The sequence below is a fragment of the Aquila chrysaetos genome, chromosome 2 (genome assembly GCF_900496995.4).
Source record: "Aquila chrysaetos chrysaetos chromosome 2, bAquChr1.4, whole genome shotgun sequence".
Classification (NCBI taxonomy): domain Eukaryota; kingdom Metazoa; phylum Chordata; class Aves; order Accipitriformes; family Accipitridae; genus Aquila; species Aquila chrysaetos.
The window spans coordinates 38,339,197-38,366,974 of NC_044005.1; the positions used below are offsets into that span (position 1 = coordinate 38,339,197).

At 43.7% G+C, this 27,778-nt stretch overlaps 2 protein-coding genes across 22 annotated transcripts in view; both read left to right on the top strand.

Moving 5' to 3' along the window:
• On the top strand, positions 1-27,079 carry TMEM229B (transmembrane protein 229B). 2 transcript variants are annotated; one of them, XM_030031243.2, is made up of 3 exons: positions 5-117; positions 2,278-2,397; positions 20,996-27,079. In XM_030031243.2, the coding sequence occupies exon 3, from the start codon at positions 21,023-21,025 to the stop codon at positions 21,524-21,526; it is 504 nt and encodes a 167-aa protein (XP_029887103.1). In that variant the 5' UTR covers positions 5-117; positions 2,278-2,397; positions 20,996-21,022; the 3' UTR covers positions 21,527-27,079. The 2 variants fall into 2 exon arrangements, with proteins under 2 accessions (XP_029887095.1, XP_029887103.1); XM_030031235.2 differs by lacking the exon at positions 2,278-2,397 and having other exon boundaries at positions 1-117.
• Positions 33-27,778, top strand: part of RAD51B (RAD51 paralog B) — a 495,227-nt gene continuing 467,481 nt past the window's right edge. For all 20 annotated transcript variants that reach the window (XR_003925819.2, XR_003925817.2, XR_003925818.2 and 17 more), the window contains exon 1: positions 33-117. The gene's annotated coding sequence lies outside the window, so the exon portion shown is untranslated. The remainder of the gene's footprint in view (positions 118-27,778) is intronic.

Sequence of the window (27,778 nt, forward strand, 5' to 3'; positions counted from 1 at the left end):
GTGGCTGGCATCTGAAACAGCTCGGACTCGCTGGAGGCAACCCGGTCAACCTGCGGATGCTGTGAACCAGGAGCTGACCAAAAAGTGGGAGAGCCCCAGGATTCCTCCCCAGAAAAGGTAAGGGCTGGAGGGTAAAACCGGTGAGAGTACACTCGTAGACCAGAAAACCAGAGCAGTTCTCCGAGTACAGAGCTGACTGCATTGTAGATGGGACCTTTGAGATTTAAATATGTGGAGTGTATAAAGGATGGTCAAGATGTGAAGTTATTTACCTTGTTTCAAACTGCAAGTTGCTTTCTGGAAGTGTTAAGACTGACGTTTGCACACATCACCCTTGATTTCTGTCTGCTTGGAGTAACATCATTCTGATTGCTTGTAATTTATATTGCCAAACTTATTCGAGTGTTATTGTCTCTTTAAAACCTCACACTCGGATAGCCTTAGGCATTTAAAACAATCAGGACAGTGGAGCAGTATCTCTGAGCTAAACCAGAGCAGTAGGTAAAGAGTGGAGGGTTGCTCTCTCTGGTGGTAAAAGCACAGGTGTGAGTTGGATGATGAGGAATCTATTCCTGGCCCTGACAAGCAGTGCAGTCTCTGTACCTGATTCACCAGTGTGTTACTCTACTAATCTTTTTAGGCTCATCTTGCCACTCGCCGGTATCTATGGCAGTCTGTTACACTTTAACAGAGTGGACGTAAAAATGCTATCAAATTGGAAGCATGATTTATATCCTGGAGCGAAACTTTATATTGATCCTGGTAGATGGGCTGGACATTGTGGGACCAGAATGACAATCTCCAGACCCTGCAGCATTTTCAGAGTGCTCTGTGTGTCCGCAGTATGCAGTGTGGTGGCCTAACAGGAGGTTAAGCACAGGTACTCTGATACAGCTTGCAGCAGTTCAGGCTACAGTATTGTTTTCCCTGTTACGGATAAGGTTTCATGGGTAGGTCATGCACAGTACTTCATCTCTAACTGGGAACTCACTTTGAATATGTAGGTGCTACATATATAAAATTCAGATTCATGTAGTACCTCCCTCCCTCAGCCTATCCTGTCTCAGGGGTCTCATTACCTTCTTACAGTGGTAGTGCCAAAAAGATCCTATGCTAGCGTGTTCTCTTGTCCCAGTCTTGTAGGTATTCCTGCTCTGATAGACCCCTGTCCCTTTCTGAGACTGGGGAGCAGACCCAGTCAGCTGCTGAAGGAAAACAGTAGACTTAATTGTGGCAACGCTAACGGTGTGGATAAGCAGGTCAGCTGCTGCCTTGAGCTCTGACTGTGATGTTGCTGCCCGTTGTGTAGCTGAATATAGGGCTTCAGTTGGTCAAAAAGTGTCACCTACTGAGCAGTAAAGTCCAGACCAGTGCTGCAAGGTTATGACAAAGCAAGTGTCAGCAGCTTCCTGGGAAGGCTGCTGGTGATGGACCGAGCCTTGGAATGAGTCCAGCCATTTTGTCAATGATGCAGCCATGAGTACTTCTGAAGAAAGCTGTGTCTGGCAAGCGCTCTTGTGTATGGTACTATTGCTGTGAGTAGAGCAAATGCTGCTTATCGCCTGCCCTCAAGAACCATCAAAGGAAGCGCAGACGTCTCCTATTACTGTTAAAACAAAACCCGAATGCCGTATGGGCACAAGAAAACATAGATCCATTGGCAGCAGAACAAGACTATGAATTATTTATTCCTCCAATGCCTCCTGTATGTTCCATCCACTCAGGCTGTTCAGGATGCTGTCTGCTGGAGATGCAGACAGATCTGCTTCCAAAGCCACGGGGACACGACCCTGCAGACTGCGATCACCATTCCGCTCAGTTTGTCCTCCATGAAACTGGCTTGTGCATTGTTGTGACATCCTTGAGGACACAGAAGTAACCTTTGATCACCCTGTGGGCTTTTGGTAGGAACTCCTGTAACATCAACGAAACTGGGATGTGTCTGGTAATGCCAGCCTGGAATTGGCTGTGAGGTGAGGGCAATGAGTTAGGACCAAGATGGAAGCACTGACTGCTCTGGCCCATTTGGCAAAAGGGTGGTGGGGGGCTGCATCTTTTGTGTAGTATTACTTTGTTTTTCATAAGAGAACTTATATATGTCAGTTTGTTCCTAGTTCTGCCTTGCTGAGAAGCGGAAGTGTCATCTACTAAAAGCTCTGGGAGCACAGGCAGGTTTTTTTTTCCTCCACGCAGAGTGCTTTAGTGGAAAGGAGTCTATTTAAATTGCTGTTTGGGAACATCTGTGAAATACATAGTTTTTTTCAACTTGTTTACTAGTGGGCATTTGTCTGTGTAATGGTTGTCAATTGGCAGCTGAAGTTGGGAGGCACTGAGGACTTACAAAGCTGCAGAGACTAAATTGTCTTCTGATTCTTCCATGAACTGCTCTGAGCTCAGGTAAGAGGTGCCCAGTGTGGAGAAGGTCTTGCTGAAGGTTTGTTCAGAGGCTGTTCCTCAACATAAAATGCACATACTTAGATGTGGAGGGGTTTTTACTCTTTTTTAGCTTTTTTCCCTCCTGCTGGTTGGTATGAAGATTCCTTCAGCCATTTCACATACCCAGGCTGCACCATGCATGCCATATTGCAGACTTTTGAGGATTTTTTGCCATTTTCCTGGTGCATCTTCCAGAGTTGCTCTTGGCTATTAGGCTTTTGCTGAGAGATACTCAGATTTTTAGTGCAGGAAAAGCTACCTGTAACTAGCAACTGCTGTAGAAATTATGGGGTGCTTAAAGCAAAAATTTAACACTTGCATTTACAGCTGTCTTGTAATGTGCCCTACCCCATTTTGAGAGCACCTCAAATGTTCTTAAAGAGCTTTGAGGAAAGGAAGTGAACGATACTTCAGTCAAAACAAGACACTATAACTTGAGTCCAGAACAGTTTTCAGCTTCTCATTATGGCAGCTATCTGGATTTGCCCTAGATTGAGCCACCTTTGGAGTTGTCCTAGTCCAGAAGCTGAGGGAAGCTGTGGAGGCTAAGATAAAATCCCAGGCTGTGTTTGAAGAATCGTCACTGAAAGAAGTGGTGGAAGCATCCTGGGGGGAAGATTCTCCAGCTGGGTTGAGAGGTGGGATAGGTTTCACAAAGGGAGCTCTCAAGGAAGAAAGGTTTGGTCTTGAAGCAGGTAAAACGTGTTTGTCCTCCTGGGGTCTTGACAGAAGTGAGAAAACAATAAACTGGAAGAATAGGGGGGTTTTTTTATCAGTGAAAGAAGTAGACAGAGCAGGCAGTGGATTTGTGGTTTCCATAGTGACGTAGCTTTGGAAGCTTTTGTATGGGTGAGCTTTGCCCTCACTGCAATCACACTTGAAGGCTATGAGTATTCAGCTTTCCTGCCAGGGAAATGGAAATATACATCAAACATGGAAGTGGCTGAAAATGCAACTGCGTGTTCATCATTTGTTATGTTTGTGATGTTACCTGAATATGTGGATATTGGGAAGCTCAGCTCCATTGTGGCTTATTTCTCCTTTATCTGTTATCCTGCACTGACACAGTGCATCAGACTTTCGTAATACCACAGTTCTTGCTGCACCAGGCAGTGATGTGTTGACCTGTATTCTTTGCTTTCTCTCATCCATACATACACACACATCCCACAACACTGATGCCTGTGACTCTGTTCACCCACACTGATTTCAAACATGCACTGATCAAGAAACATACGCCTAACTCTTTCAGGGCATGCTAACTGATCAGAGCACCACTCTGTGAAACCTGGGGAGGTGTAGTTCATGCTGTTCGTAGCCATCACTTGACTTGTTCCTGCGGGCCACAGAAATGGGCTGCATGTGATATTAAATCATGGTTTATTTTAATGGGCATTTTGAGAGTGTTTTAATAGTCAAAACATATGACCTGGAGGGAATTTTTGCATATGGAGAGCTGTTTGTGACTGTGAATGGTTGAATTTGAGAGCCTTTTTATCTGGCTTTCAAAATAAGTTAGAGTGCGGAATTTTTCAGCATCTCAGCTGATGGATTATCAGTGGGTCATAGAGGTAGAGGAAGGAAAATGGTCAATGTGAATGCTGGATGTGCACATCAGACAGGCATGTACCAGTCCTGCACACCCACTTGCATAGTACAGTCTTTGTGAGTCATGGGCATTTCTGCCTTGTCTTCTTCCTTTCTACTCGTCCTGCTGCTGGATGCTTCTCTTGCTGTCTCCCTGAGCAGATCTCCCTTACCTTCAGCATTTGTTTTGCTTGTCTGATGGATGTAATGGGTCATCTGTTCCCTTTATAGAAAGGAATGTTAATTATTTTCAGAAGGCTAATTAGGTTGCTAATGAGAAGCTCTACTGCAGTAATATTTCCTTTAATTACTCACTCCTAAGTGCTGTACAGAGAAGCTTATTGAATATGCTGTTAAATACAAATGCTTGTATCTGGCTTAGAGATGCACCTTCAGGGTCCCTTAAAGAAATGCTTTGATAAACTTGAGAATCCATGCGACACAGATGACTGAGCAAATGAGACTGGTGCTGAGAGCTGCCTAGTCGTGCAGCCTTTTTGATGCCATGTGAATTCAGTGCTTCTGCAAGTGACTGGCTGCAGTTGCTCCCTCTGTTCCAGTTTTGCTTGAAGGCTTTTGGCGGTATGGGTAACCAATTGTGCTACCTGCCAAACTAACCTGTAGTTAGATGCAGGCCTCACACCAAATAGTTTAGTCTAATTAGCCAGATGGCAGCCAGAGGCACAGAGAGGTGGAGTGACTGATCCAAGGTCATGTCACAGATCATGGCAAACCTGGTAATAAAGCAGAGGTTTTGTCTGTCCTGTGTTAGTGCGCTGCACTATTTGGCCCCTTGTGCCTCTCTTAGGGCCAGCGTAGCTCACTACGAGACTTGCATCAGTTTGCATATTGCTTCATGAGGCAGCACAGCTGCGCAACAGCCCCATCCATGTATCCACCTTGGCATTGACTTAGGAAAGTCCTTTTGCTTCTCCATATGTGTCCTGGCTGCTACTTGCTTCTCTCCTTTTTTCACTCTCTGTTGTAGAAACCTGAATGCCTTTTAGAATTGCTCTGAGAGAGTTACTGTATTCTAGATGATATTTTAGTTTTAGTCCTCCCAGGATGAGAGGTGTTGGGGTGGATCTCCAGCATCCCCTGCTTTTTGAGTGCTGAGCTTTCATGAAGCTCTGCAAAAGAGCTTCACGTTTTGGCAGCATCCTCTAATGCCCAGTCCAATTCCTGAGTCTGCTCTTAGCCAGACTCTTGGAATTTACACACTGTAGCTCTACCAGGGAAGATGGTGAGGGAAGGCTGCTGAACAGGGGCCATTTCCAGGCATCAGAAGATGCTCCCTATGCTTATATACTGATCAGTGCAGACCCAGTTGGAGAAGGAAGGAATATCTATAAATGTTGTGGATGCAGTGTAAAACTTCATATGTTGTACTGTGCTGCCAAAGTATCTTAAGTGCAGGTGACTCTGAAGAGTGACTTAGGCGTAAGAAATACCCAATAAAACTATTATCAGCATGAGATAGCAAAAGTCACCCTCCAGTTCTTTTCAGGAACAGATCTGCACTGCTAGAACAACTTGTATCTGTGCTCCACACACACACGACTGCTTTGGCTGAGGCACATTCATTTAAAAGTTAACTTTGCATATGTAGCATTTAAGTTAACTTTGCATGTTTTTACAGCTGTGGGAACTCTGAGAGATAATGAAGATACAGCGAAGCAAGTTGGTTAGCTGCAGTGTACATATAGGTTCTAAGTTAGTACAAGCCTATGCACAAAGAGCACACTTGAAAAATGTCAAGGTATCTATTTTGAACACCTTGGAATTGCTATGAACTGTTGTGCAAAGTAGTGGAAATAGTGCTGTTTAGCGTATGTGTAATGTGACGGGTTTGTTGTTGCATGTATCAAGACTAGTTACATAATGGAAGCATATTTAGGTTGTTTTACTCATGGTGGGAGATAAAAACTTAAATTCTTATTCTTCCTACCAACAATGTGTTGCTTAATACCTAGTGATTTTCATAAAAGTCCTTACATGCTTCAGGATTGTGTACTTCTAGAAAGGAATGGACAAGCTGACCAGAATGGGTGCCTCCAGGACTGTCAATAGTAGATGCATGATTCAGGCAGAAAAATGACAGCTCTTAAGCGTTTTACATAAGCAGGGACAAGATAACATATGGTGCCTCTCTGGTTCCATTTGCTATAGGTCACCTGATGCTCTGTTTGTTGAGCAGACTTTAAAGATGGTTTAAAAAGAATTTAGGGTTTGGGGTTGTTGTAGAGGTTTTGGTTTTTTTTTGGTGGTGAGTGTGAGCAGTATCAAGCTGTTTTATGTAAAACTGAGGAATTCTTTTCTAGTGTTATCACAAGACAGTTCCCAACACGCAGGTGAGAACTAGCATCCTTGTTCAGCCGGCTCTTTGCCCAGAGGCATGAGGTACCTATTGTTGCCTGGAAGGAAAACAAGATAAAGAAGAAATCTTGTGTGATAAGACCTGAAATTACTCTATGTAACCTCAGGTACTTCACTGAGGTGTATAAATTGGTGTTGTACATGCTTTAAGCACCTCTAAGTAGGTACTGGAAAGATGCAGGAATGGTAGCATCAGGAATGCTCAAACTCCACATTTGTCTCTAGGATGTGTCCATCTCTAGCTACCTTCACAGGCTCTAGTAACTGCAGGTGGGAGCCTACGGAGACAAAGCTTGTAACAAAGGTACCTTTGCTAAGTGGCTGAAATTCGTGAATGAATTTGGGTGCGTGTGTGTGTGTGAAATGTTTATATGAAATTCAAAACCTAGCAAAACTGTGTCATGCAAATAATTAATTTGTTAGAATGTATCATGTTGCAGTGATAGTGTAAGGCAGATTTCTTTGAGATTCAGCCTTCAGTACAAATTGCTGTCAGAGGTGTGTTTCAGTCAATGAGAGTTCAGTGCCTGCACAAAGGAGGGGTCTGCTCCTCACTGCTTAACTAACAATTGTGCCTCCTAAAATAACAAGCAGTTGTTTAAAGTATATCTTTAAACTTTTATCTTCAGGAGATGGCAAAATAAAAGCTGAAAACATAAGTCAGGAGTTAAGGGCACCACAAATGAAGAGCTGGGCAGAAAGCCCCTGGCAGAAAATAGTGTGATCCTGGAAAAGCCCTGCCCTGTTTGGGAGCTCTGTGGCCAGTTGTTAACAGGGCTGGACACTCTGGTCACCCCTGGCCAAGGCCATTCTGTCTAAATACAAAAGGACAATTACAGGTAGCTAGGTAAAGCTTTAGGCTACAGTTCAACGGGAGGAAGGCACTTGAATTGCCCTTCCATTAGAACGCCTCTACTGCTGCATGAGACTTCAGGACAGCAGGCCTACCTCTGTGGTGCAGAGGATGGTGCAGCTGTGGTTGTTTTCTTTTCTGGTCGTGCTTGCCAGGCCCCATGGGCAAACTGAGTCCTTCTGACCAGGTGCAGAGTGCAATAAGCTTCCTCTGACAAGTTGACAGAAGTTAGTGGAGGCTTGGTACTTGACAGAAAGAGAAACTTATTATGGGAGGTGTTAAGAACGAACTGAACTTCATGGATGGGAAGTTGTGGTCTTACCACTTCCTCTTACGTGTTCCTGTCCGGTGTAAATGGCTCTGTAGCACATAGCCTGCTAGATAGCATCTCTTTTGGTGTTTCAGCTGAGACCATCCTGCGTTTCAAAGGATTTGGCCACTAGGCTGCCATGAGTCTTCAAAAATAAGCCTCTTCTGGGAACCAGGTGAAGTATGCTCAGCTCAGTATTCCTTTCTCTTCAAAGATCAAGGACAATATGGTTTTCTAAGGAGAGGTAATATGTTTTGCTGGGTCAGCTGATATTGCAGAGGGGTGGAGGGAGGCAATAAGTTTCAGATACTCAGCCCGTCTTTGAGCTTGAAGCTGTTTGAAGTTGAGTATCAGGTTTGTGTCTCTAATCTGATCGAAGTAGTAAGATCAAAGTTACTGAAAACATAGTCTGGGTCTGCAGTAGCTAATTCTCCCTGGCATGAGCATGTTGCTTGTGGAGCCCAGCAGTGGGGAAGGATTGTGCACATCACAACCCCAGTTGGACAGAGCCACTGGGCCACCAACGCCTCCTCTGCACTTGTGTCCCCACATGTTCCTGAAGCCCCTGTATGACCATCACAAATACTTTTGTAAGGGCAATTCAGAGTTGTGAAAGGTACTGTCTGGACTGTCCAGAGGGACATCTGTACTTTTGTAAATGAAAGAGAAGTGCTGACAGTGAGAACGTGAACTTTCTGTGTTGTACATTCACATGAGTTACCTGCTCTGGAAAGAGCAGCTTCCAGAGGCAAGTAAAAGAATCCAGAGACAACTCGTGTCTGGTCTCTCTTCTGAGATGGCCAAGGATCTGGGCCAATTCGTGCCTGTGTTTGGGTTATGAGGATGTTTTGTCAATCATCGGGAATTAAACATACATGTATGAGAAAAAACAAGAGCTGTGTGGGTTTTGGAACATTTTCTTTTTGAAGCCTGAAAAACAGAATAAATAGGATTCTGGTTTCTAGATCTTACTTCTGCAGCAGCAGCGAATAAGAAAGATGACATGGTACGACATGTTCTTTGAGGCACAGGCTGACTTTCCATGCATGTTTGTACACATCTATGGTACCTTGATTTACTGACACCTGGCCACTCCTTCTGGTAGTAATATTAAGGGAATCTATATCTTACTGTGAAGTATTCCGACACAACTGAAGATGCAAGGAATTAATTTGTCTTAAACTTCTACTTTAGAAAGGTAGGATGTTCACTTTCATCTAAAGTGTTACGATTTGGGACAGACTCACTTGGAGCCTTCAGTCAGTGACATGTGCTGCTAGCCCAGGGCTGAGACTGCTGGAGATGATACACAAGAGCCTGTTTCTGCTGATGATCATTCTGTCAGGGTGCTAGTCAAATCATAGCCATGCCCCACTGCAGTGCCATGTTAATGGAGACAGGTTTTAAAACAGTAGTCTTCCCTTTTTTGTAAGGGCAAAACAGGTCAATGCAGATAGTCTGGCTATATTCAGTCATTTTCTTTCTGCATGCAGCAGCTGCTTGACTTTGGACAGAAGGGAGTGCTGAACTAGAGAAACACAGTGAACTCTGTGCACGGTGTACTCTGCAGAGCAGAGTAGAATTTACTTTTATTAGAACTAAAATTGTGTCTTATATCAAGAGCTGCTACTAATGTAGCCTTCTAAGCAGAGTCATCTGAGACAATAGCAGAGAAGTAGTCTTTACTTACCTTGGCACCTTTTATTATTGGGGTTTTGTCAGTTGTCTGACAGCATATGCAGTCAAGAGTCATAATCTTAACTTTTCTCCCAGTGCTCTCAAGATTATTTTTCATCCCAGAGCAGCCTTTTGGTCCATATCCAACCATCTTCCTCTTTCTCTCCCCATTCTTCTATATTCCAGCAACTCGGCTTCCAAGCAAGACTTGCAAAGAGCACGTCTCTCCTAAGCCAAGCATGGATCTGTACTGTCAGGTTAACTTTGCCACTGAGCAAAACTCCAGTTCTTTGTTCCAGCTGCACTGATTCTATATGCGCTGGTGCAGGAAGATGATGTGGCTAACCTGCTCTGATGTAACTTTCATAAGACTTTTGCCTGTTGCCCTGTTTGGCCACTGAGGGACTTTTTACGTGCCTTTCCCATCTCTTCTGACTTTAGATGTCTTGTTCATACCTGAGTGCTGTGTCTTCTCAGTGATTGCTCAGCAGCTCAACAATGAGAGGAAAGTAGCCTCACTTTTCCGGGCCATTTTTCAACCCCATTAAGGCTCCCAGCCAGACTGGTTTGAAGGATTCTGTTAACTTGGGGTTGGTAGCCAGAAGGAGGATGGAACATGTATCCAGATTTTATCTTGTCACTGTAGTAGCTGTGGAAATCTATGGATCTTCATTATTATCTGCTTAGATGAAGTTAATGATTAGGAAACAGTGATGAGTTTAATTCCCTGATATCAGCCCCCTACAAGGCTTCAGCTACTAATACACTTAGAATTTTACTTGTGCGTTCTTCCTTGTTTCCTTCTATTCTACAAATACTCCAGGGTCTTTCCATCCTACTTCTTTTAGATCCATCTTCTGTTCTCAAGGTGAGGTTCTTGCAAGGCTTTCCCCAAATTCTTACCAGCTTTTCCTCTCTTTCTGCGCTTTGGCTCACTGGGTCCTAGAGAAGCCAACACAAATATGGTAGTAATTTTAAGAACCAAGCAAGAAAATTGCTCTGTCTTCTACTGCAGCAGCTGTGTGTGTGGACTCAAATTCAAGTCTCCTTTTATCATTGTGCTTTGACCTTTTGTGACTGTGCCATCTTTCTGCAGCTGTGAGTGGAAAATGTCTTCTGTGCAGATTGACAGCTGATAGGAGTGAAGAGGTGAGTAGTATTTTTACCTCCTTGCTGAGTTTAGGATTAGAGTTAGCAGTTCTTAAGGAATTTCTTTTCTAAGGTGGAAACTTAGTTCCTTTTTCAGGTGTTTAGCAAGCAGGTGGTATTAACATGATGCAGTTAAATTCCACGAGTACTGGAGCAGGTGTATGTTGGCTGCTATTCACAAGAGATGGTTTAGAATTTTTCAGAAGGCTGAATGTGTAGATTGGATCTGGGAAAAGGGATGAATGTGAGTGGGGTCTCAGCATGTACCACAGCCATAAACTGCTAGATCTGCAAAGCAGTCTGAAGTTGTGGTATTTCTTTATTTCATGATCTGGGCTACCCTGTGCTATGAAAGATGAATTGCTGGACTCCAGGCATTCAGAAGCATCTGAAGCATCCCTGTACACATACATACAGACTTTTCTGTCTTAAGGAACCTAAAGTCTTACACTCAAGGTGACTAATAAATATAGGCAAGTTTTGAAAATGCTTTCCTGTATTGGAGCAATGAATCTGTTTTACTGGGGAGACTGTTCAATAGAGCATGGTCATTTGGAGACATTGCAGTCACAAAAGGAAATGTGGAAGAAGGGTATAAACATAATATTAAATGGATTTACTTTCAGAGGGGCTATGAAAAGCTGGAACTGAGCATGCCCTGTGGAGCCATGGTAAATGGTTGGCAGGCTGCAGGTAGGAATCCTGAATCCAATAGTAGTGTTTGTAAAAGGTCACCTCAGCATAAAAATGAACACAGTCAGAAGAAGCAATTATAGGAAAAGAAAATCCACCCCCTTCAAGTAGAGGGGAAGAGGGGGCAAATAAGCAAATCAATAAGGACAACATATAAACATGTCTGTGTATCTTTATATATCTATACATCTGTAGATAGAATTAAAAATGATGCAGGCAAAGCAGGTTGATTTGCCTTCATTAAAGCAGGTATCTGTGGTCCAGTCCAAATTAGAGTGTGAGAGAACAGTCCAGTTCTGTGATTTGGGAGAGAGGCAGTAAGAAGAGTTGGAAAAGAACCAAGGTGACATCAGCTGTAGTCAGAGGAGATGCGGGGCATCCTTATGGCCCAGCTCCCTGGCTCATGAGCTGGAGTGCATGAAGCTGCAACTGGGAGCACATTTCAGTTGGAAGAACAGCACTGGGAAACACTCCTGGGACTTTACCTCCATAAGCTGACTGATTGGAAAAGGAGGGAGCTGTAGGACACAGCAGTAAAAGCTTACAGACCAATGCTGAGTTAAGAAATCCATGTCTGAAGAGATAAGAGGCTTCCTTGGATGGCAGGCAGAAATAACCTGGCAAATACCGCTTCTATGTGGGGCACAAATGTTGAGTTATTGCTTTATTTAAAAGAGCTCCTGAGTGTTCAGCTTACCACCTTTCAGAAGGCTGAGAGTTTCAGTCACATTCCCCTGTAGGAAAGCTGTGGTGCTCCCTTCTTGGGACACACAGCACATAATCAGATGAGTGAGCCTGACTTGAAGGGGAGTTATAAACCGCTAAACATTAGAGGTTTATGGTGGATCTGATGCTTCAGGTTTACAAAAGAGAAAAATGCCAGGTGTGCATAAAACATGAAGATGGTGTGTTTGTAGCTGTAACCCAAATGCTAAGCTTCCTGATACCTTGAGGAAACAACAGCACTAAAAATGTAAGCCGCCTTTTGCAAAGTTGTAAATAGCAATGAAGTACCAAACACAGTGGAGGGGTATGTCTGCTGTGTAGGAGCTAGGCCCTAAAACTGAAGTTTTTGTTGACCTGTTATTCAGGACAGAGAAATTTGGCCTATGAAGGCAGATTTACCTGAGTGATGCGCTTACAGGCTGCTGCTTGTTTTTTTCTGAGCTGAAATAAACCTGAACAATAGAGTACAAAACTCACCACTAATTTATTTGCCTGTACAATATATTTCCACTGCTGATTACGTACTTTGCAAGCCAATGATGGCGTGACTAATCTCTGTGGTAGGCTAATTGGTGGGCACTAGTGGCAGAAACTCTGGGAAACTGCTCAGAGGAGCTGCCTTTCCCAGCTGTAGGCATGGTTGACTACTTGAAGATCTTGTCAGACATGGTGAGGTAGTCAGTAGGATTCTGAGATTTATCTTCTAACCTTCCTTTCCAGGATGTTTCTACCTCTGATGACCTGTGTGAACTTGAAATGAAGATGAGGTAGCCACCATCTTGGAGGCTCCACAAGGATTCCTTTGGTGAAAAAGAATAATTTAGCAATCTGAGAGTGCTCGAGTTTTCTCCGGCAGGGATGTTAAGAGGAAACTTGAGGAATCACAGCCTGGTGAATAGCAGATAGCACTTGGAAGACCTGGTTCTTCACACCTCAGCAGTAGTTTAATGTTAGGAAGGAAAATATAGATACTGAGGAGGAAAAATTATTTTCTGTAGAATTGCCATCAAGAGACTTCCAAAAGGGGAAAGAGAGAAGAAAACTTTTTATGACAATTTTTGGGCTGTGTTTCTGAAGGTGCTTAAAAGTCCTTCCTGTTTTATCTGTCTTTATGCAGTGTCTTCTGCTTGCAAGGTTTAAACCTAATGCAGCTTAGACCAAGACGCTAGGTTTCCTTATGGTCTGCAGCAGTTCTCTTCCTCCTAGGTGAAGAGTGACTGTAGTTGCTAGATGCAGGTGTTTACACTATCCAGTTACCTACTGTCAGTTGAATGCTGGGAGTTTATAGAGGCTTGTTTGTGCACTGGTGAAGAGTAATAGAAGGAGAGGGAAATAGTTCTTTACAGTTGTGTATATGCAGCAAGAATTTCCAGTAAAAGAAGCAGCTAACTTTCTGAAATGCTGCTTTGAGCTTTACCTGCAGCAAACTAGGAGAGACTGCCTTGGCTCTGTCAACAGTTCTAATTTTTTTTGTCTTTTTACACACACTGCTGTTCTTCACAGATATAAGTGACTTGGATTGCATCAGGGTATTAGCAGACTAGGATTTTAGATGCTCTTACTTCACTGCCTTGATCATAATATTTTTTCTCTGCCAAGCTTCATTTTCAATGTGAAATGTGTTTGGATTTTTTGTCAATTTTGTTGCCAAATCTGGCTTTCCTCCATTGCATGATGATTCTGGCTTGTTTCTGCAGATTGTTCAGAAGAGCTGGGCTAAGCATATTTATTTGTTACTGTTACTGATACTGACCTCTGTGAGTTGTCCAAATCAGTTTATTATTGGAGTGGACTGGTGTATTTACTTTTCATTTTGCTTTGGAAAGAAGATGGGGGCATTTCCTAAGAAGGAAAAAAAAAAAACAAAACCCTTTTCAAAAGAGAACTGTCTGACATTCCAAACAGCTTTAAGAAACCATGTTAGATGGGTGACACATAATGTCTTGACCTTAATGTTGTCTCTTCTTTATGTCTGTTGGCTCTCTAGTGACTGTGGAAAGGATATTGGCTATGGCAAAATCTTGTAAACTCTCAGCATGTTCTCAGGATAAATTCTCTCTCTCCATTTATCACTCTGTTTTGGGTTGCTTTTTCCTGGTAAGCCATGACATGCATTATGTCCTTTGAATGTCAGATTTGCTTCAGTCAGCTAATACAACATGTTAAGCTCAAGCTTTCAAAAACAGCCATGAATTTTGATTGCCACTGTACTTGAATGCATGGTTTGAAATGAAGGGGCCCAGCTCCCGGGAACTTACGAGTCCAGCAGTTGCCCATCAGGGAACTATGAGTGCTCAGACCTATGCCTGAAGTCATGGGCTGTAAACTTGCGGCAGCTTTTGAAAAATGGGTTCTAGGAACTCAATTCTGCTCTCACGGCAGAGAATGAAGTTAACCTGGGCTTAGTGTCCAGGTTAAGATAACGGTGAATCCAGCAACTGAGCACCCGAAACTGGAGGATGGCTGATACAGATTCTCAGGGCAGGTTGTGCCCCACTGGACATGCCACCTCCTTGGGGGCAAACCTTCTGTAGTGCTGGCCTCCTCCCTCCACAGTGTTAGTGGGAAGTTCTGCCTGCTCCTACAGCGGGGTCCCGGCTTCAAAGTCTCTGCTTTGTGCTAGGGCCACTTCAGGGGCACTTGGGCCCTTGCTGGACACTTGCTTGTTTGAGAGCTGTAGTATCAGCAAATGTTGGGGACTTGGGGCAGCTTTTCCAAACAGGAAATACTTCTAGATGCTGAGTTTGGACTCAGTCATTCTTCACAGATTTGTCTTGCCAGTCTGCTGCTTGCTTGACTCTTGAGGGGTCTTAACTTCTGTCAGGAACATAGGAAACATCTCTCTTGGTCACTGTAGGTAAACAGCTGCTGACTTAATTTGTACTGCATTTGTTCTGCTTTCTGCACTCCTACTGCCATTCACAAGATCACATTAAGTCAGAAGACTCTTCTTTAAACTAACAGTGTTTTCATGTTTTCGCTTTGTTCTCTGAAAAGCCCCCGCTCTACACTCCCTCCTAAGAAAACCCTACCTTTCTCCTTCCCGTTGTGAAATAGAGCCTTCTGGGCAGCCCACACACAGGCATTACCGGTAAGAACTACACTTCCCCATCCCTTTGGCTTAGTCTGGTAATTGGATTCATTTAATCTCCTTTTGTCGTCATTCTTTTTTACTGTATCCCAATTCTCTTTGGAACAGATTTGAAAGATAGGCAGGGATCAGAGGCTGCCAGCAGGTACAGAGTGAACCAGCCAAAGGAACGAGGAGTGATGGGGAATGATGTGCCTTCTATGGGAAAGGAACTAGAGACGAAAATGAGGGGAAAATGCAGATTGGAAATGGACTGTGCTTTCTTACTTGCAATACGTGGTGGTGTGGGTAGAACTCAGAGGAAGCGAGACAACATGCATCCTGATGGAGATGGAGCCCAGAGAGAGAAGGAGCAAAACCAGATGATTAATACATTCAGAACTGACCAAAATCCCAGGGCTCCAGATCCATGCTGAAAGCGCTAAGAGTAAGGAATGGACATCAAGTCTGTATTTGGAGACATCTGTCTGTGGCATGCTTTTAGCTTCATTGCAGGGCTTGATTAATCGATCTGCTGGAACTATTCCACACTTCAGTACAGTCGAAATTCTATTTTCTGAGTCACAGTTAATTGAGGCTTTCGGTTACCTGAAGGATGACTATCTCCTCAGAGTTATGACTTCAGCATATAAATACCGCTAAGACTTTAGTGCATAAATCTTTAAACACTGATGAACTAATGTCTTGGGGCCAAATCCAGCACCAGTGTTCTGTAAATCTTTATTCCTAATGTAAATGTGACATTTATATGAAAATGTTGAAGCCAGTTTTGTAGCACATTCATTGAATGTTGTCTGTGATTGCAAAGGCATGCTCATTTGGTGTTTACTCACAGGCAAAATGCAAAATAAGAGAGGAAGAATTATATTTAAAAAGGTATTACCCAAAAATGCATGTCAATTTTTATCGACACATCCTTGTATCTACTGTACTCTTTGTTAAAGCAGAAAAGCAGATGCAGGTCTGATTCTCCCAGTGTTAAGGAAGAACACAGTAGCTACAATGATGTGCCAATGAAAGTAATTAAAAAAGTAATGAAGAATGGTTACTTTTACATAAGTTTGGGTAAGAAGGGTCCGGGGAAGCAGAATATCATAAGCGGTATAGCTTACGGTCAGGGCGTGGCAGGTGCCTTCTACTTCAGAGCTCTCTGCTGCTTGCAGTCCTGTTGTTGGGAGGGACTGAAGTATCCTATGGAAAATACGCCTCCTCTGTCTGCAGTTACTCTTTCAAATTAAAAAGTAATTATGACATGTAACATAGGGTTATAGATGTATCTAAGGCATTTCTTAGAAATATGAACATGCATGTTATAAAACTAAATATTAGTAAATACTTCAAATATGAATTTGTAAAATAACTCTGTGCCCTAATTTTTCAACTGGCAGAAACAACCAGGTGCTAAGAATAAGGAACTGCAGTACTTCAAATTCACCTCTGGTGAATCAAGTAGCTGACAGAATTTATAGCCTCAGGCCATCACTAAGCAGGGGAATTGTCTTATGGAAGTTTTTTGTTTGTGTTTTTCTTTTATTAGCACTTCAGAGTTAATTCAGAGTATCTTGATAAGGTCTCATTATACCCATCCAGAGGCTGTGAGCCTAAATAATTCTGCTGGAGTAGAGGGAATAGAGACAATCTGTGAGAGTCTTTTTGAAGCACAGTTTGGCTTGGTAGCAGGGAAACAGGCAGAAAGCCACTGCAAGGGAAAGCTTTGAAAAAAATGAACCAGGCAGTGCTCAAGAACTTAATTGGGCGTGAATATGACATGCACTGATGTCTCCCCTGCAGTGCCTGTGTGTGACAAATCTGCCATTATTTCTTGGTCTACCATCAACCCATTTTCCGATCACTTGCCTCTTGCCTGCCTGGGCTGCGTCACCTGCAAAACCGAATGTGAGTATGGAAGTGCTCCTCTTGCACAGAAGGGTCTTGCACGTGAAGCGGGGCAGTCTGGGATTTATGTCCTTTCTCCTTACTTGGCCTGGTGCATCAGGTTTATCTGTATCTTACCTCAACCTAGGGGATGATTAATATCCATTTCAGAGTTGATATTCTAAAATATAAAAGTATAATCTTTGTGTTACAATACTATTTTCTTGCAGCCCTAAGTCAGAGTTCTGCCCTGATCCTCTGAACCAGATTTCTGTAGAGAAACACAGTCCTTCATACGCTTCCCCTGTAGGGCCTGTGCTCGTTCGCTGTAGGTGGAGGGGCTCTTGGCCCCTGTGCTGCCATCAGCGTTATCTGCACAGGCAGGGCAGTTGGGGAAAGGACTGTGTTCCTCCGAGGCCCATGTGTGGTGTCTGTAGACTTGCTTTTTTTTTTCTATCAGCAAGCTGGAAAAGAAGTTCCTGCTGGAGAAAGAGGGAAAATTTCTGTGCTGGTTTAGCTCAGGCTTCCTCGTAACATTGTATTAGAGGAACTATTTCTACTTCAGCATCTTGAAATATAATTTGCCGATGATGGAAAGCATTTTCATAGCTTTGAATTTAGAAGCTCCCTGTTTTCCACAAGACAGCACAGTGTGAGCAGCCTCAGTACAAGCATGGCCGTCCATGTGCAGTCTCCATGACTTGTTTGCTCTCTGCTGAGACAGTTGCGTAGGTGGCAGCTGTGTTCCTGGTTTTCAGGAAGCCGCTGCCCATCCCACTGTAACTACCTCAGTGATGAATGTCATTTGTTTTCCTCAGGAGACTGAATAGCTAGCGTACATTCAGAGCTTTTTGGTCTGTATTACTGTCACTCCATTAAAAGTCTTGCATCACCAAGTTCAATTATCTACTTGAGGCTTTTCACAAATCTGCATCTCTTACTGAATCCAGTCTTGGCCTTCTGTTTGGATGCTTTTCCCACTAATGTCTTGCAACTACTTTTCAGCTTGATCCTTTTATCATGAATTGCTGCCCAATAAAACAACACTTTTCTCCTTCATTTCCCTCTTGAGACCTTCTCATGCTGTATTGCCTACCAGGCACCAGCCCATTTGGTATGGCTGGGAAATAAGATTCTTGGCAGCAGCTGCAATTTTAATTGTTTTGCAAATGCTCAAGTGACTTGTAACCATTACATTGTACAGTCCCCAGCTTGTGCAATGATGTGCTGTAGCTTGTTGTAGTCTCCCTAGGTATCCTCCATTCCATTCTATGTCTTACTGTGTACTTTTTGTTTTATTTTGAATGAAATATTTTACAGCAGGAGCTGTGACTTATGGATTTGCTTAGTGCCTAGCACAGTGGAACCAGTTTATGTTTGGGCTACCACAGTTTGGCATCTGCCTTGTCTTGGGATGCTCTTAATCAGCAGGCAGCCTGTGAGGACTCTTTCAAGCATAGCGTAAGAAGGAAGTTCCCATCGAGGTTGGGGTGACTGGGAACATGACAGTAGAAGGCAAATATTGAGACGGTATCAGTGCATTGATGCTTGTCTCCTTGCACTTGTGGTGAAAGGCTCAGGATTCAAAAGAAGTCAACAGTGGTCTTTGCAGTGGGTTAACTTGTATTGTAGATGTTGTCCTGGATGTGGTCTAGATTCAGTTATTAGACTTCTAGTGTAGTGACTAAATATTTTGCAAAGTGTAAAAAAGAAATAGAGAATAAATAGATAATTATTAAGTATGTGGTATAGAAGCAGGAAAGAGAAATCTTAATTGCATAGAGGAAATACTAGGGGGTAGAACAGGACATGGCTTGTTGGATATGTTTCTGTGAGTCTTTGGCTTTGGTGGGCAGGTGTAAGGCAACGGAAATAATTGGTGAGGGAATCCTTGGAATAAGAAGAGAGGGACTGAGAGGGAAGGACCTTCTGTGCATTTGATCCAACTTTGTGAAGAGATTTTCAAAGTTACAAGGAAAACCTTACAGATAGTACTGCATACTTAAGATGTTCCTAGCTAACAGTTCAAATACATTTCATGTAAAGCTGTACAGCAAAGTGCAAGGACTAAGGACCACAAGTGGAAAAGCTTAGAAAAGGTTACTGAAAAGAGTGGAAAACGATACAATCCCTTGGCAGCTTAGTAAAAACTTTACAATAATTTTCTTTCCTGGAGAATGACATTCCATATTTCCTCAGTGCCTTACCTAGCAATAGGTATGACTTCTAAGGCATCTGCATCTTTTGATGTCTGCCTTCTCAGATATAAAAAACTTGTCCCTTCCTGTTGCAGCCATATATCCCCATTCTGACAGAAGATACCTACAGTCCATTTCCTTCTTACTGCTTTTCCTGACTCCTGTACCTCTGACTATTGATTTGTTCTTGAAATTGTGTGAGAATAGAGGAATGATATGAAGATTCAAACTCCTAAGCTTATCAACTGCACTGGCAAACTAACCAAGTAACATTACATTGACAAACTCTCATTCTCCTCATGGAGAAAGTTTGCAGTGCCCTTACCATCAGCTTCTTGTGGACTGTGTGGAGATACACCCCCTGCATATTTCTCATGTGCTGCCTCCACTGCTGTCTTGCAGGGTCTCTTGGCACTGAACTGTTAGCAGATGTGAGGGAATTCCTAGTGACTCTTAGTCTTTCACCCACAAGCTCATAATGTGCTGTTGACCCAGATCTGAGCATCTGATGATAGTTCAGTGTTTGTGTAAAATGGATTGTGCCACTAGGAAATGGGTCTTTGTTCAAGTACCCACATCATATGAGCTGCCAAGACTTTGGTTGTTTGGGTGTCCATTTAAGAGAGGAGTGAGCAGGTCATGGACACAGCTCTGTCCTTTCCACTTTCAAGATTCCTCTGTGAATATTCTGCGTATCTTCTTTATGTTCATTATTATAGTTCCCTTTTCATCATAAACATTTCTCTTCTCTCATCTCCTATCAGAATTTCAGTCATACTGCATGTTAATACTTTGTTCAGAGAGGCACTGTGTTTATAGGTCAAGGCAGGAACAGACTCTTTCCAGATGGCATTGGAATGACTGCAGGTAAGTTTAGCGTGGTCCTTTCCTAACACCTTGTGCCACAGAACTGACAAGTGCAGAGCAGAGAAGTTAAATAGTGCCTCATGAAGAGTCAAGAGAAACCCAGCTTGAAAGAGTAAGTTTCTAAGAATGAAAGAGGTCAAAATCACCCTGTGGTCTAAGTCTGTAAGGCTTCAGTAAAATTATGCTTATAAACAGCTTGGGCCAGTGACTGTAGCGTGGCAGAGCAATACTTTGAAACAGTTCAGCGATAAGCAAATTGTGCCCTTTCAAAACCTCTTCACCAAGCTTCTTCCTGTAGAGACAATTAGAGTTTGTTCTCATTTCCTATTTATCATGACTAACCACCTCTCTCTGTGCTCAGCTGTTCCTTTTTATTCTCCTCTTTTGTGTTTTGCTGTCCTGAAGCCAAATCTGAATGGAGTTCAATGGCTCTCTTGTGTGTTTTGACTTCGTATCAGGCAGTCTGACACCATAAGAAAATTATTTTCCAAATCTTAGCCATACAATGCATGAGTTCTTTAACAGAAGAAATAACAGTTCAGCTGAATAATGAATGCAAGGTGTGGTGTCTGAAGGTGTAAAACCTCTGAAATTTTCTCATGTTCCCTTTTTGTAGCTCCCATTAAAGCTCAGTTTTTCACTACAGTAAACATTTTTTGGTATAGAGACTGTAGATGACAGCTGGAAGGGCCCAGGTTTTCAGTGCTGTGTTCATCTAATCTATTCCATATCAGAAAAGTAGGGGACAGAGCTGTTTCTTGAAAAGAGCAAAAAGGTGATGGGTGCTCCTTGTGAGATGACTCTATTTTTCTACTGATTTGCAACCAGTAAGTTCTTTGGCAGCCTCACCCCAGCAAAGCCTTTGTACCTGTCAGCTCCCTCCTTGCCACCAGTGCAATACCAGCTGCACCCTGCTTCTCAGGCAGAGCAGCGTACGTTGTCCAGACCCATTCTGAGACTCAGGGCCTGGTAAGGTGCCACCTTTCCCCAGGACTTAAAATTTGCTGTGGTAAAAATGAGATGATTTAAAATTCACTTCTTTCTCAGATTTGTCCTTTGTGGATGTTACGAGTTTGTGTGTGTATCTGGGAGATAAGGGCTTGTGACACCCTCGCTGACTCCTCTCTCTCTTCCCCCCCCCCCCCTCTTCATTTCAGAGTGCCTGCTGGGGTGTGTGTAGAAGAATGGCTGCGGCAGAACCTCTGACCGCTTTCTCCCGATGGTACCTCTACGCCATTCACGGCTATTTCTGTGAGGTGATGTTCACGGCTGCCTGGGAGTTTGTGGTCAACTTTAACTGGAAGTTCCCAGGTGTTACCAGTGTGTGGGCGCTCTTCATCTATGGCACCTCCATCCTCATTGTGGAGAAGATGTATCTGTATCTCAAAGACAAGTGTAACATTTTAGTGCGCTGCTTCATTTACACACTTTGGACATACCTCTGGGAGTTCACCACCGGCCTCATCCTACGCCAGTTCAATGCCTGCCCATGGGACTATTCCCAGTTTGATTTTGACTTCATGGGCCTGATCACCCTGGAGTATGCCATCCCATGGTTTTGTGCTTCTTTCATCATGGAGCAGCTGGTGATCAGAAACACCCTGCGCTTACGATTTGATGAGACTGCCGAGCCGGGGGCCCCCACCGTCCCCGTTGCCTTGGCCAATGGCCATGTGAAGACTGATTGAGCAGTGACTCAGAACCACACTTAGCAATCTGAGAGAGCCCAGACCTCAACCACAGACTGTCAGCTCTGGCTCTGAGGTACTGCTCCTTGCTGTATGATAAGATTCATAAACCCCATTTTTCTGATGGGGGTGTGCATGGGATATACCAGAAAAAAATGGAACCAATAGATTTTCTATGGATTTTACTCTTTGGGCTCCAAGGACCAATATCAATTACTTGTTAGTTAGGTAATTTCTGATTTTAACTTATTACAGATGAAAGCAGTCCTTTTGCTTACACTTTTATGTGGAGAAAGAAGAAAGAGAAATGCTACAGCGGAAATGCATCCAAAAAGAAAAAACCTAATTAGTGGATGGGCATGGACACGCCAGCTAAGTTAGTGATTGGCTTACTCCATTAGGCAATATTCAGGTGCTTGCTTGCAACCAATACCTCCCGTGGGACCTGAGATGCTGCAGGAACAAGGAAAATCCAGCTGCTGTTGAGAAGAACCTAAGACTGGCGGTCTGCTGGGGAGGTAGATGGTGTTCCCCTTGTGAGGTCCCATTGGCCTCTCCCCAGGTTCTTTGTTGCACCATGAAATAATCTGGTGCTGGACATCTTGCTGAATTTATACAGATCTTGTACTTTTTGAAATCTCAGTCCTGATACTCACTAGAAATTTTTTTCTTTTTTTTTCTTTTTTTTTTTTAAATAAAGGCCTTTTTTGCCGAGTGAATTTTACCATAATCTGTGCAATCTGAATCTTGGCAAAAGGCGCAAGAAATAGCGTAAGTCTTCCCATCTCTTCTGTCCCCCCAAAGCAGACCTTGCCTGAGGGTCTGCTGCAGATTCCAGCTCTCATCTCAGCCGTGCAAACCTTGTAGCAACTGTACAGGCCACAAGAGTTTTCGGCCTTCCTTCCCAGGGATTCCTCTGTTTCTGGTGGTTGATGGCTTAGGCTGGCTGCAACCTATTGTATTTGAAGGTCAAAACCTTCATGTGGCTAATGTGGTATCCAGGATTTGGTCCTCTGGCACCGACTCTCACCTTCCTTCAGCACTGGCAGGTCTTGGCTCAGTTCTACCCAGTGTTCTCAGTGTATCAAGAGGATTTGCTTTTTCTTCCCAAATTCTGCTTTATAATAACCATAACCATATTGTCATGACAATAATTGGAGGTAGCAAGAGCTATGCCATGCTGCCTGATACATTATTAAAAGAAAAAAAAGTGAAAACCCCTCTCTGAAGAGCACTTCTTCATGCTCTGCCTGAGTGAGGCTTTGAGTTAGGGTGCGAGAGCAGCAGTAGAGAGGTGGAGCGGGGGGGAGTGCTGTGGCTCCATTGTAGAACTACCTGCACCAGGGACAGTTTGAAATTTAACCTATTGGGGACATTTGAGGAATACAGGGAAAGTTGCAGTGCAGGGAAGTGCTCGATAGTGGCAGCCACAGGTTCATAATTTGCTCTGGCAAGTCTTGGCTTTTGAAGTTAGCAACAAACACGGAGCTTCCACCTGTCAGGTGTATCTCACTCCTAACTGATTTATGGGGAAGGTTTGCTGTAGTTGCCCTGTAGGGCCAAGTTAATTTTAGGTGTTCTTCCACCATAGTCAACAGAGCTGCACCAGGGATCAATCTGGCTTGAAATGCAAATGTGTTGTAGGATTCCACTCTTGTATTAGAAATGGCTGGGCTCTTTCTGTGTGGGTCCCCTGTCTCTGGTAGGGAGTGCTCAGCTGTGAACCTGCTCTTTGCCCTGGGGCATCCATTCCTGAGGGGAAAAGCACTCCTGGGCCCTATGAGGGGAATTGTTTGTTGGTTCTGCTCTTTAGGAAGGCAGTGTTAATCCTTTTTTGTATCACACAGAGTGCAATTATTTTATTCCTCCCCTCCCCCTTCTCACACAGCATCCGTTGCTGGCAACGGACACACGAATACACTGGTAGCAAGGAGTTAATCAAATCTGCCCTGGGGTATGCAGTGTCTCCTGAAGCACCCAGAATACTTAGGTGGGTATTTAGAGTTCCCTTTTTATAGCTCATTAAATTAAAAGAGAACGAACACTGGACAGATTTTTTTTTTTTTTTTCATGCTGTGATGCCAGTATTACGAAATCGGAGGAACAGTACGTAGTTTATCAGCCTTGATGGTCTTGGGCGTGTAGACCCAGGCAAAATAGTCACCTGATGCTGTACATAGGGGAAGAAAAGAGATGAGATCTGTACGTGGGATAATGTAGATGAGCTCTACTGGACCAGAACAAGAATTGCAAGGTGCAGGTGGGAGTTGGGATCTCCCCATTTTTGGTTCTGTCAGGGTCACCAAACACAGTGTCTAAAGCTGGGTTATCCTCTCACAGCATAGCTTAAGTGTGGTGTCGTGCTGCCTCCTACACCATCCCTGCATCATCTGAAACCCTCAGCTTGACAGAAACATCCTTAGGATCCCTGCTTTCTCCTTAGCTGTTACAAAACTCTTTAAAAAGTTTAGAAGGAGTTAGCAACATGGTTTGGTGACTCCCAGCTGCAGCTGGGACTGGAGGAGGAGTAGCTGTCCACAGAGCTAACTGGGTGCACAATGGCAGTCATGTGTCTTGACTTCGGAAGGTCCCCACTAAATGACGCTGGTTTTGCTCAGTGATGTAATATTTAGATGCTCAAACTACAGAGGGGTTTCCCAGCAGCATCTAGTGTCTTATTCCATTATCCTTATTGCCTGTGCCATTGTAACAGCTATCGTCGTCTGCTTTCCACTGATGTCTGACATGAACCACCCAGCTATTGCATCCTCATAGAGTGGTAATTTATACCCAGAAGTGCACTTTACTTGCAGCTTGCACACCAGAAACAGAAAGGGGCCCGGCAAATTCTTAAATCAATTGAAATAATTATACATAATACCATGTACCTAATGCAGCAGGATTAGCCAGACTTCTCCTTTCCAAGCAACATGGCTGCAGTCAGAGCTTTGTCTTTTCTGCAAAATCTCCCTTTTTAATACATGTGATGCTTCTTATAACATCTTACAGAAGTGCCCAGAGCACATTACTGGGGTCTCGGTGGCAGCTCAGCAAGAGCTCGGGAGCTGGACTAGAGTTATAGAGACATTTACATGAAGAAGAAAAAAACGCACAAGGCCTAACGTTTGTTTGTATGTGTATCTTCCTCAGTAGATTAAAGTTGCCTGTTTTGAGTTCACCAGCAATAAAAAAACCTTGTGATTTATCTACCTTGTCCTAACTGCAGCAAGGAGAGAGTGGCCCAGTGCTGCTTTTCTTTTCTGGGGGGTGATGGGTGGTGGGATATGGACTTTAATTACCCCAAGGTTCCAGTTTTGCCTCCCTTCTCTTGCTTATCTCTTGTACGGTCCACCCTAAAGGATCTCAAAGTACATGATGAAATAGAGTCGGGTGTCCTGCGCACAAGAGGCGGTTCAAGCATTACTGTGATGTCTGTTCATACTCCAGAGATCTTGCCTGAGGGAAATGGTTGATTTAGAGCAGGACTGGACTGTGTTTCGGTCTTTGGTGTTACAGTTGAGAGAAATATGTATGTATGTACCAGGTACTATTGCGCCTTTGGTCTGAGTGCATTTTGTAATTAAAGCAGAATAATCCAATCAAGGTTTTGCTTGACTAGCCCTGCGACTATAAAAGGTAAAAAAAGACTGCAGGGCTTTAACTGCTTTGGGAATTAGGAAGCGGGTGACTGAAGTCCTCCTGAATTCAATAGCATTGCTCTGCTCCTGACTGGTTTTCTGAAACCTGCACAGAAAGAAAGGGGATTTCTTCGTTTGTGGGAACTTTCTGCCCTTTCTGTACTATGAATAAAACATGAGCCACCACTAAGATGTGAACTGAAACTGAATGTTTTTCTATTTTAGTTTATCTTGGGCCCTGAATAGATGCAATATGCCCTGTATTCACGGGGGACATTTGCAGACCTGAGTTTTTTGCTTCAGTTCATCTGCCTGCAAACTGCAGCGGAACCACCTGAGAAGGAGACTACTCTTTTTCCCTTCCTTCCACCTCCTGCCCCAGGGAATGGAGCAAGTGCTGCTGCTGCCCAGGGGCCGCGGTGCCACTTGCTATTTTAAGCTAACAGAGGTTGGTCTCCACTTGGGCAGGGGAACTTTGATTTTAAGAGCTGTAAGGCTCTGGGCTTCAGGCTGATTACTAGCAAGTCATCCACAGGCACGATAGTGAATTTGTACTGCGTGGAATGGCTTATTTCTTCTAGGATGGCAAGGGTTTGCTCCATCAAGGGTTTCGTCACTTGGTTCGCTGCTTTGTGAACAAGAGGGAGGTTACAGAAGCAGGTGGTGCCCCCAGTACCTGCTGTGCTTTTGGCCCCTGGGCAGCTAGCACAGATGCCGAAGGAAAAAGTGCTGTCTTGACAGAAGTCCTAGGGACGGGCTGGGGACACACTGGTTAGCTTGTGTCTAAAGGCACCGCTTCTTCAAATACAAAGCTGCGCTTTCCCGCTGAGATCTTTAATACATGCAGCAGTGCAGAAGTTGTCTGCTTGCCCCAAAGTATATGATTGCCTGAACTTACCGTGAAGTAGAAGGGATGTTTAAAATCTCTAGTCCTCTTTTTCTCTAGGGGGTTCTCGACTTACGTCTTTGTGGAAAAATACATCACCTAGAGATATGCAAGCTAGTGCTCATTAAGCCAGTATAGGTACTAAAAGCCATACAGCGCTGTGCTCCGTCCTGCTAAGTTAATCATGCTGAGAAGCAGAATACCTTGGCCCACAGAGCGTGCTGCCATGTGGCTATAGCACTTCAGCACCTGAATTAGTACAAACGCCTACTCAGGAATGCATTTTGCCTTATAAAACGTACTCTTAATTCCATGGGTTCCAGTGGAAATGTTTGTCATGCTTAAGAGGGAGAAAGACTGAAATCCTATATAAGCTTCATCACTGCTTATGATCTTACTTGAGAGCATCTTGTTCAAAGTTTCAGCTACTTGACTGAGACCCTAGAGACCAAATGTGGAAGGTGACTTGCCACAATCTTGGAGCAGCAGGTCACTAGCGTCACGCAACTGTAGACTGCATCGCACCTGGTGTGCTGTGCAGCTCCAGTGCGCAGCCAGGATGAGCTTCCACCATACAAGGACTGTGATGAGTAGAGGGGGTGATACAAGCACTGCTGGTGACGGTGGCAGAGCGCGGACTGGTGGTGACATTCACATTCCCAAATCTTCAAGAGCTGGACGGGTTGGAAGCAGCTCTTCCATGTTCCCTGTATTTGGGACTTGTTGCAGGTCTAAAGCAAACTGGCAGGTTTTTTATTCTAAGAGAAGCAGACCGTTTCCTCGACTCCTTACTCTGGAGTCTGGGCAGCTCACTCCTTTTGTAGCCACTGGATTTTCTGATGTGAATGGCCTTCATTAGTGTCTCAGAAAATAGTGATTTTTAAATGGTAATCCCAAATGCTTGACGTCAGTTTGTATTTATGCTTTAGTCAATTTAGGAGCTAAAGACCCTTAAGTATCTGGTGATGCTGTTTGTTTGTACTGTGGTGTGGCATGCTGTCCTGCTTTGATGCTATAATGAAGAAGAAAGAGAAGGAAATACAAGCAATTTGCTCTTTAATAAAAATAAGTAAACATATGCAGTTGAGACAATATTTATTAAATATGTGAGCTGAGATATGCATAGTGCTTGTAGATCTCTGGCCTTTCAAATATGGGACACTTTCTGGTGCAGAATTTCTCTTTCGTTTGTGGTTAATCCCCTTTGCAACATATCTGTATTGCTACTTCAGTATGCTTCTTTCCGTGGTATTTTGGGGGTGAGAATAACAGTATTTGCCTTTCTTTTTCAGTTTTCACTGAAGGATCTCTAAGTGCTTTTCACAGACTAGTGAAATAATTCTCACTTCAGACCTTGAAGCAGGTCAGGATTAACCCCAAATAGCACCAATCAGGAGCTGACGAAGATGTCCTGCCAGCTCCCAGAAGGTCATTTCAGACCTGGGAAAGGGAGTTTAACATTTTGCCTATTCACCAAGTTTCCAGATTTGAGGAGTGACTTAATAAAGTTCCAAGAAAGTTGGGGAACTGAGGAAGTGCTACCCCATTTCCACCATCTGAAGCTGTTCCAGAAATGGTTTTGTACATCATCGCATCGCTCCGTCTGCCCAAGTCAAAGCCAGCACATGAAGAGACTGTCAGAACTGATAGGCAGCATAGATCTATCTTGTACAAAATAGGACTGATTTCCCACTGTTCGCTACATAATCCCATCGCCATCAGTAGAAT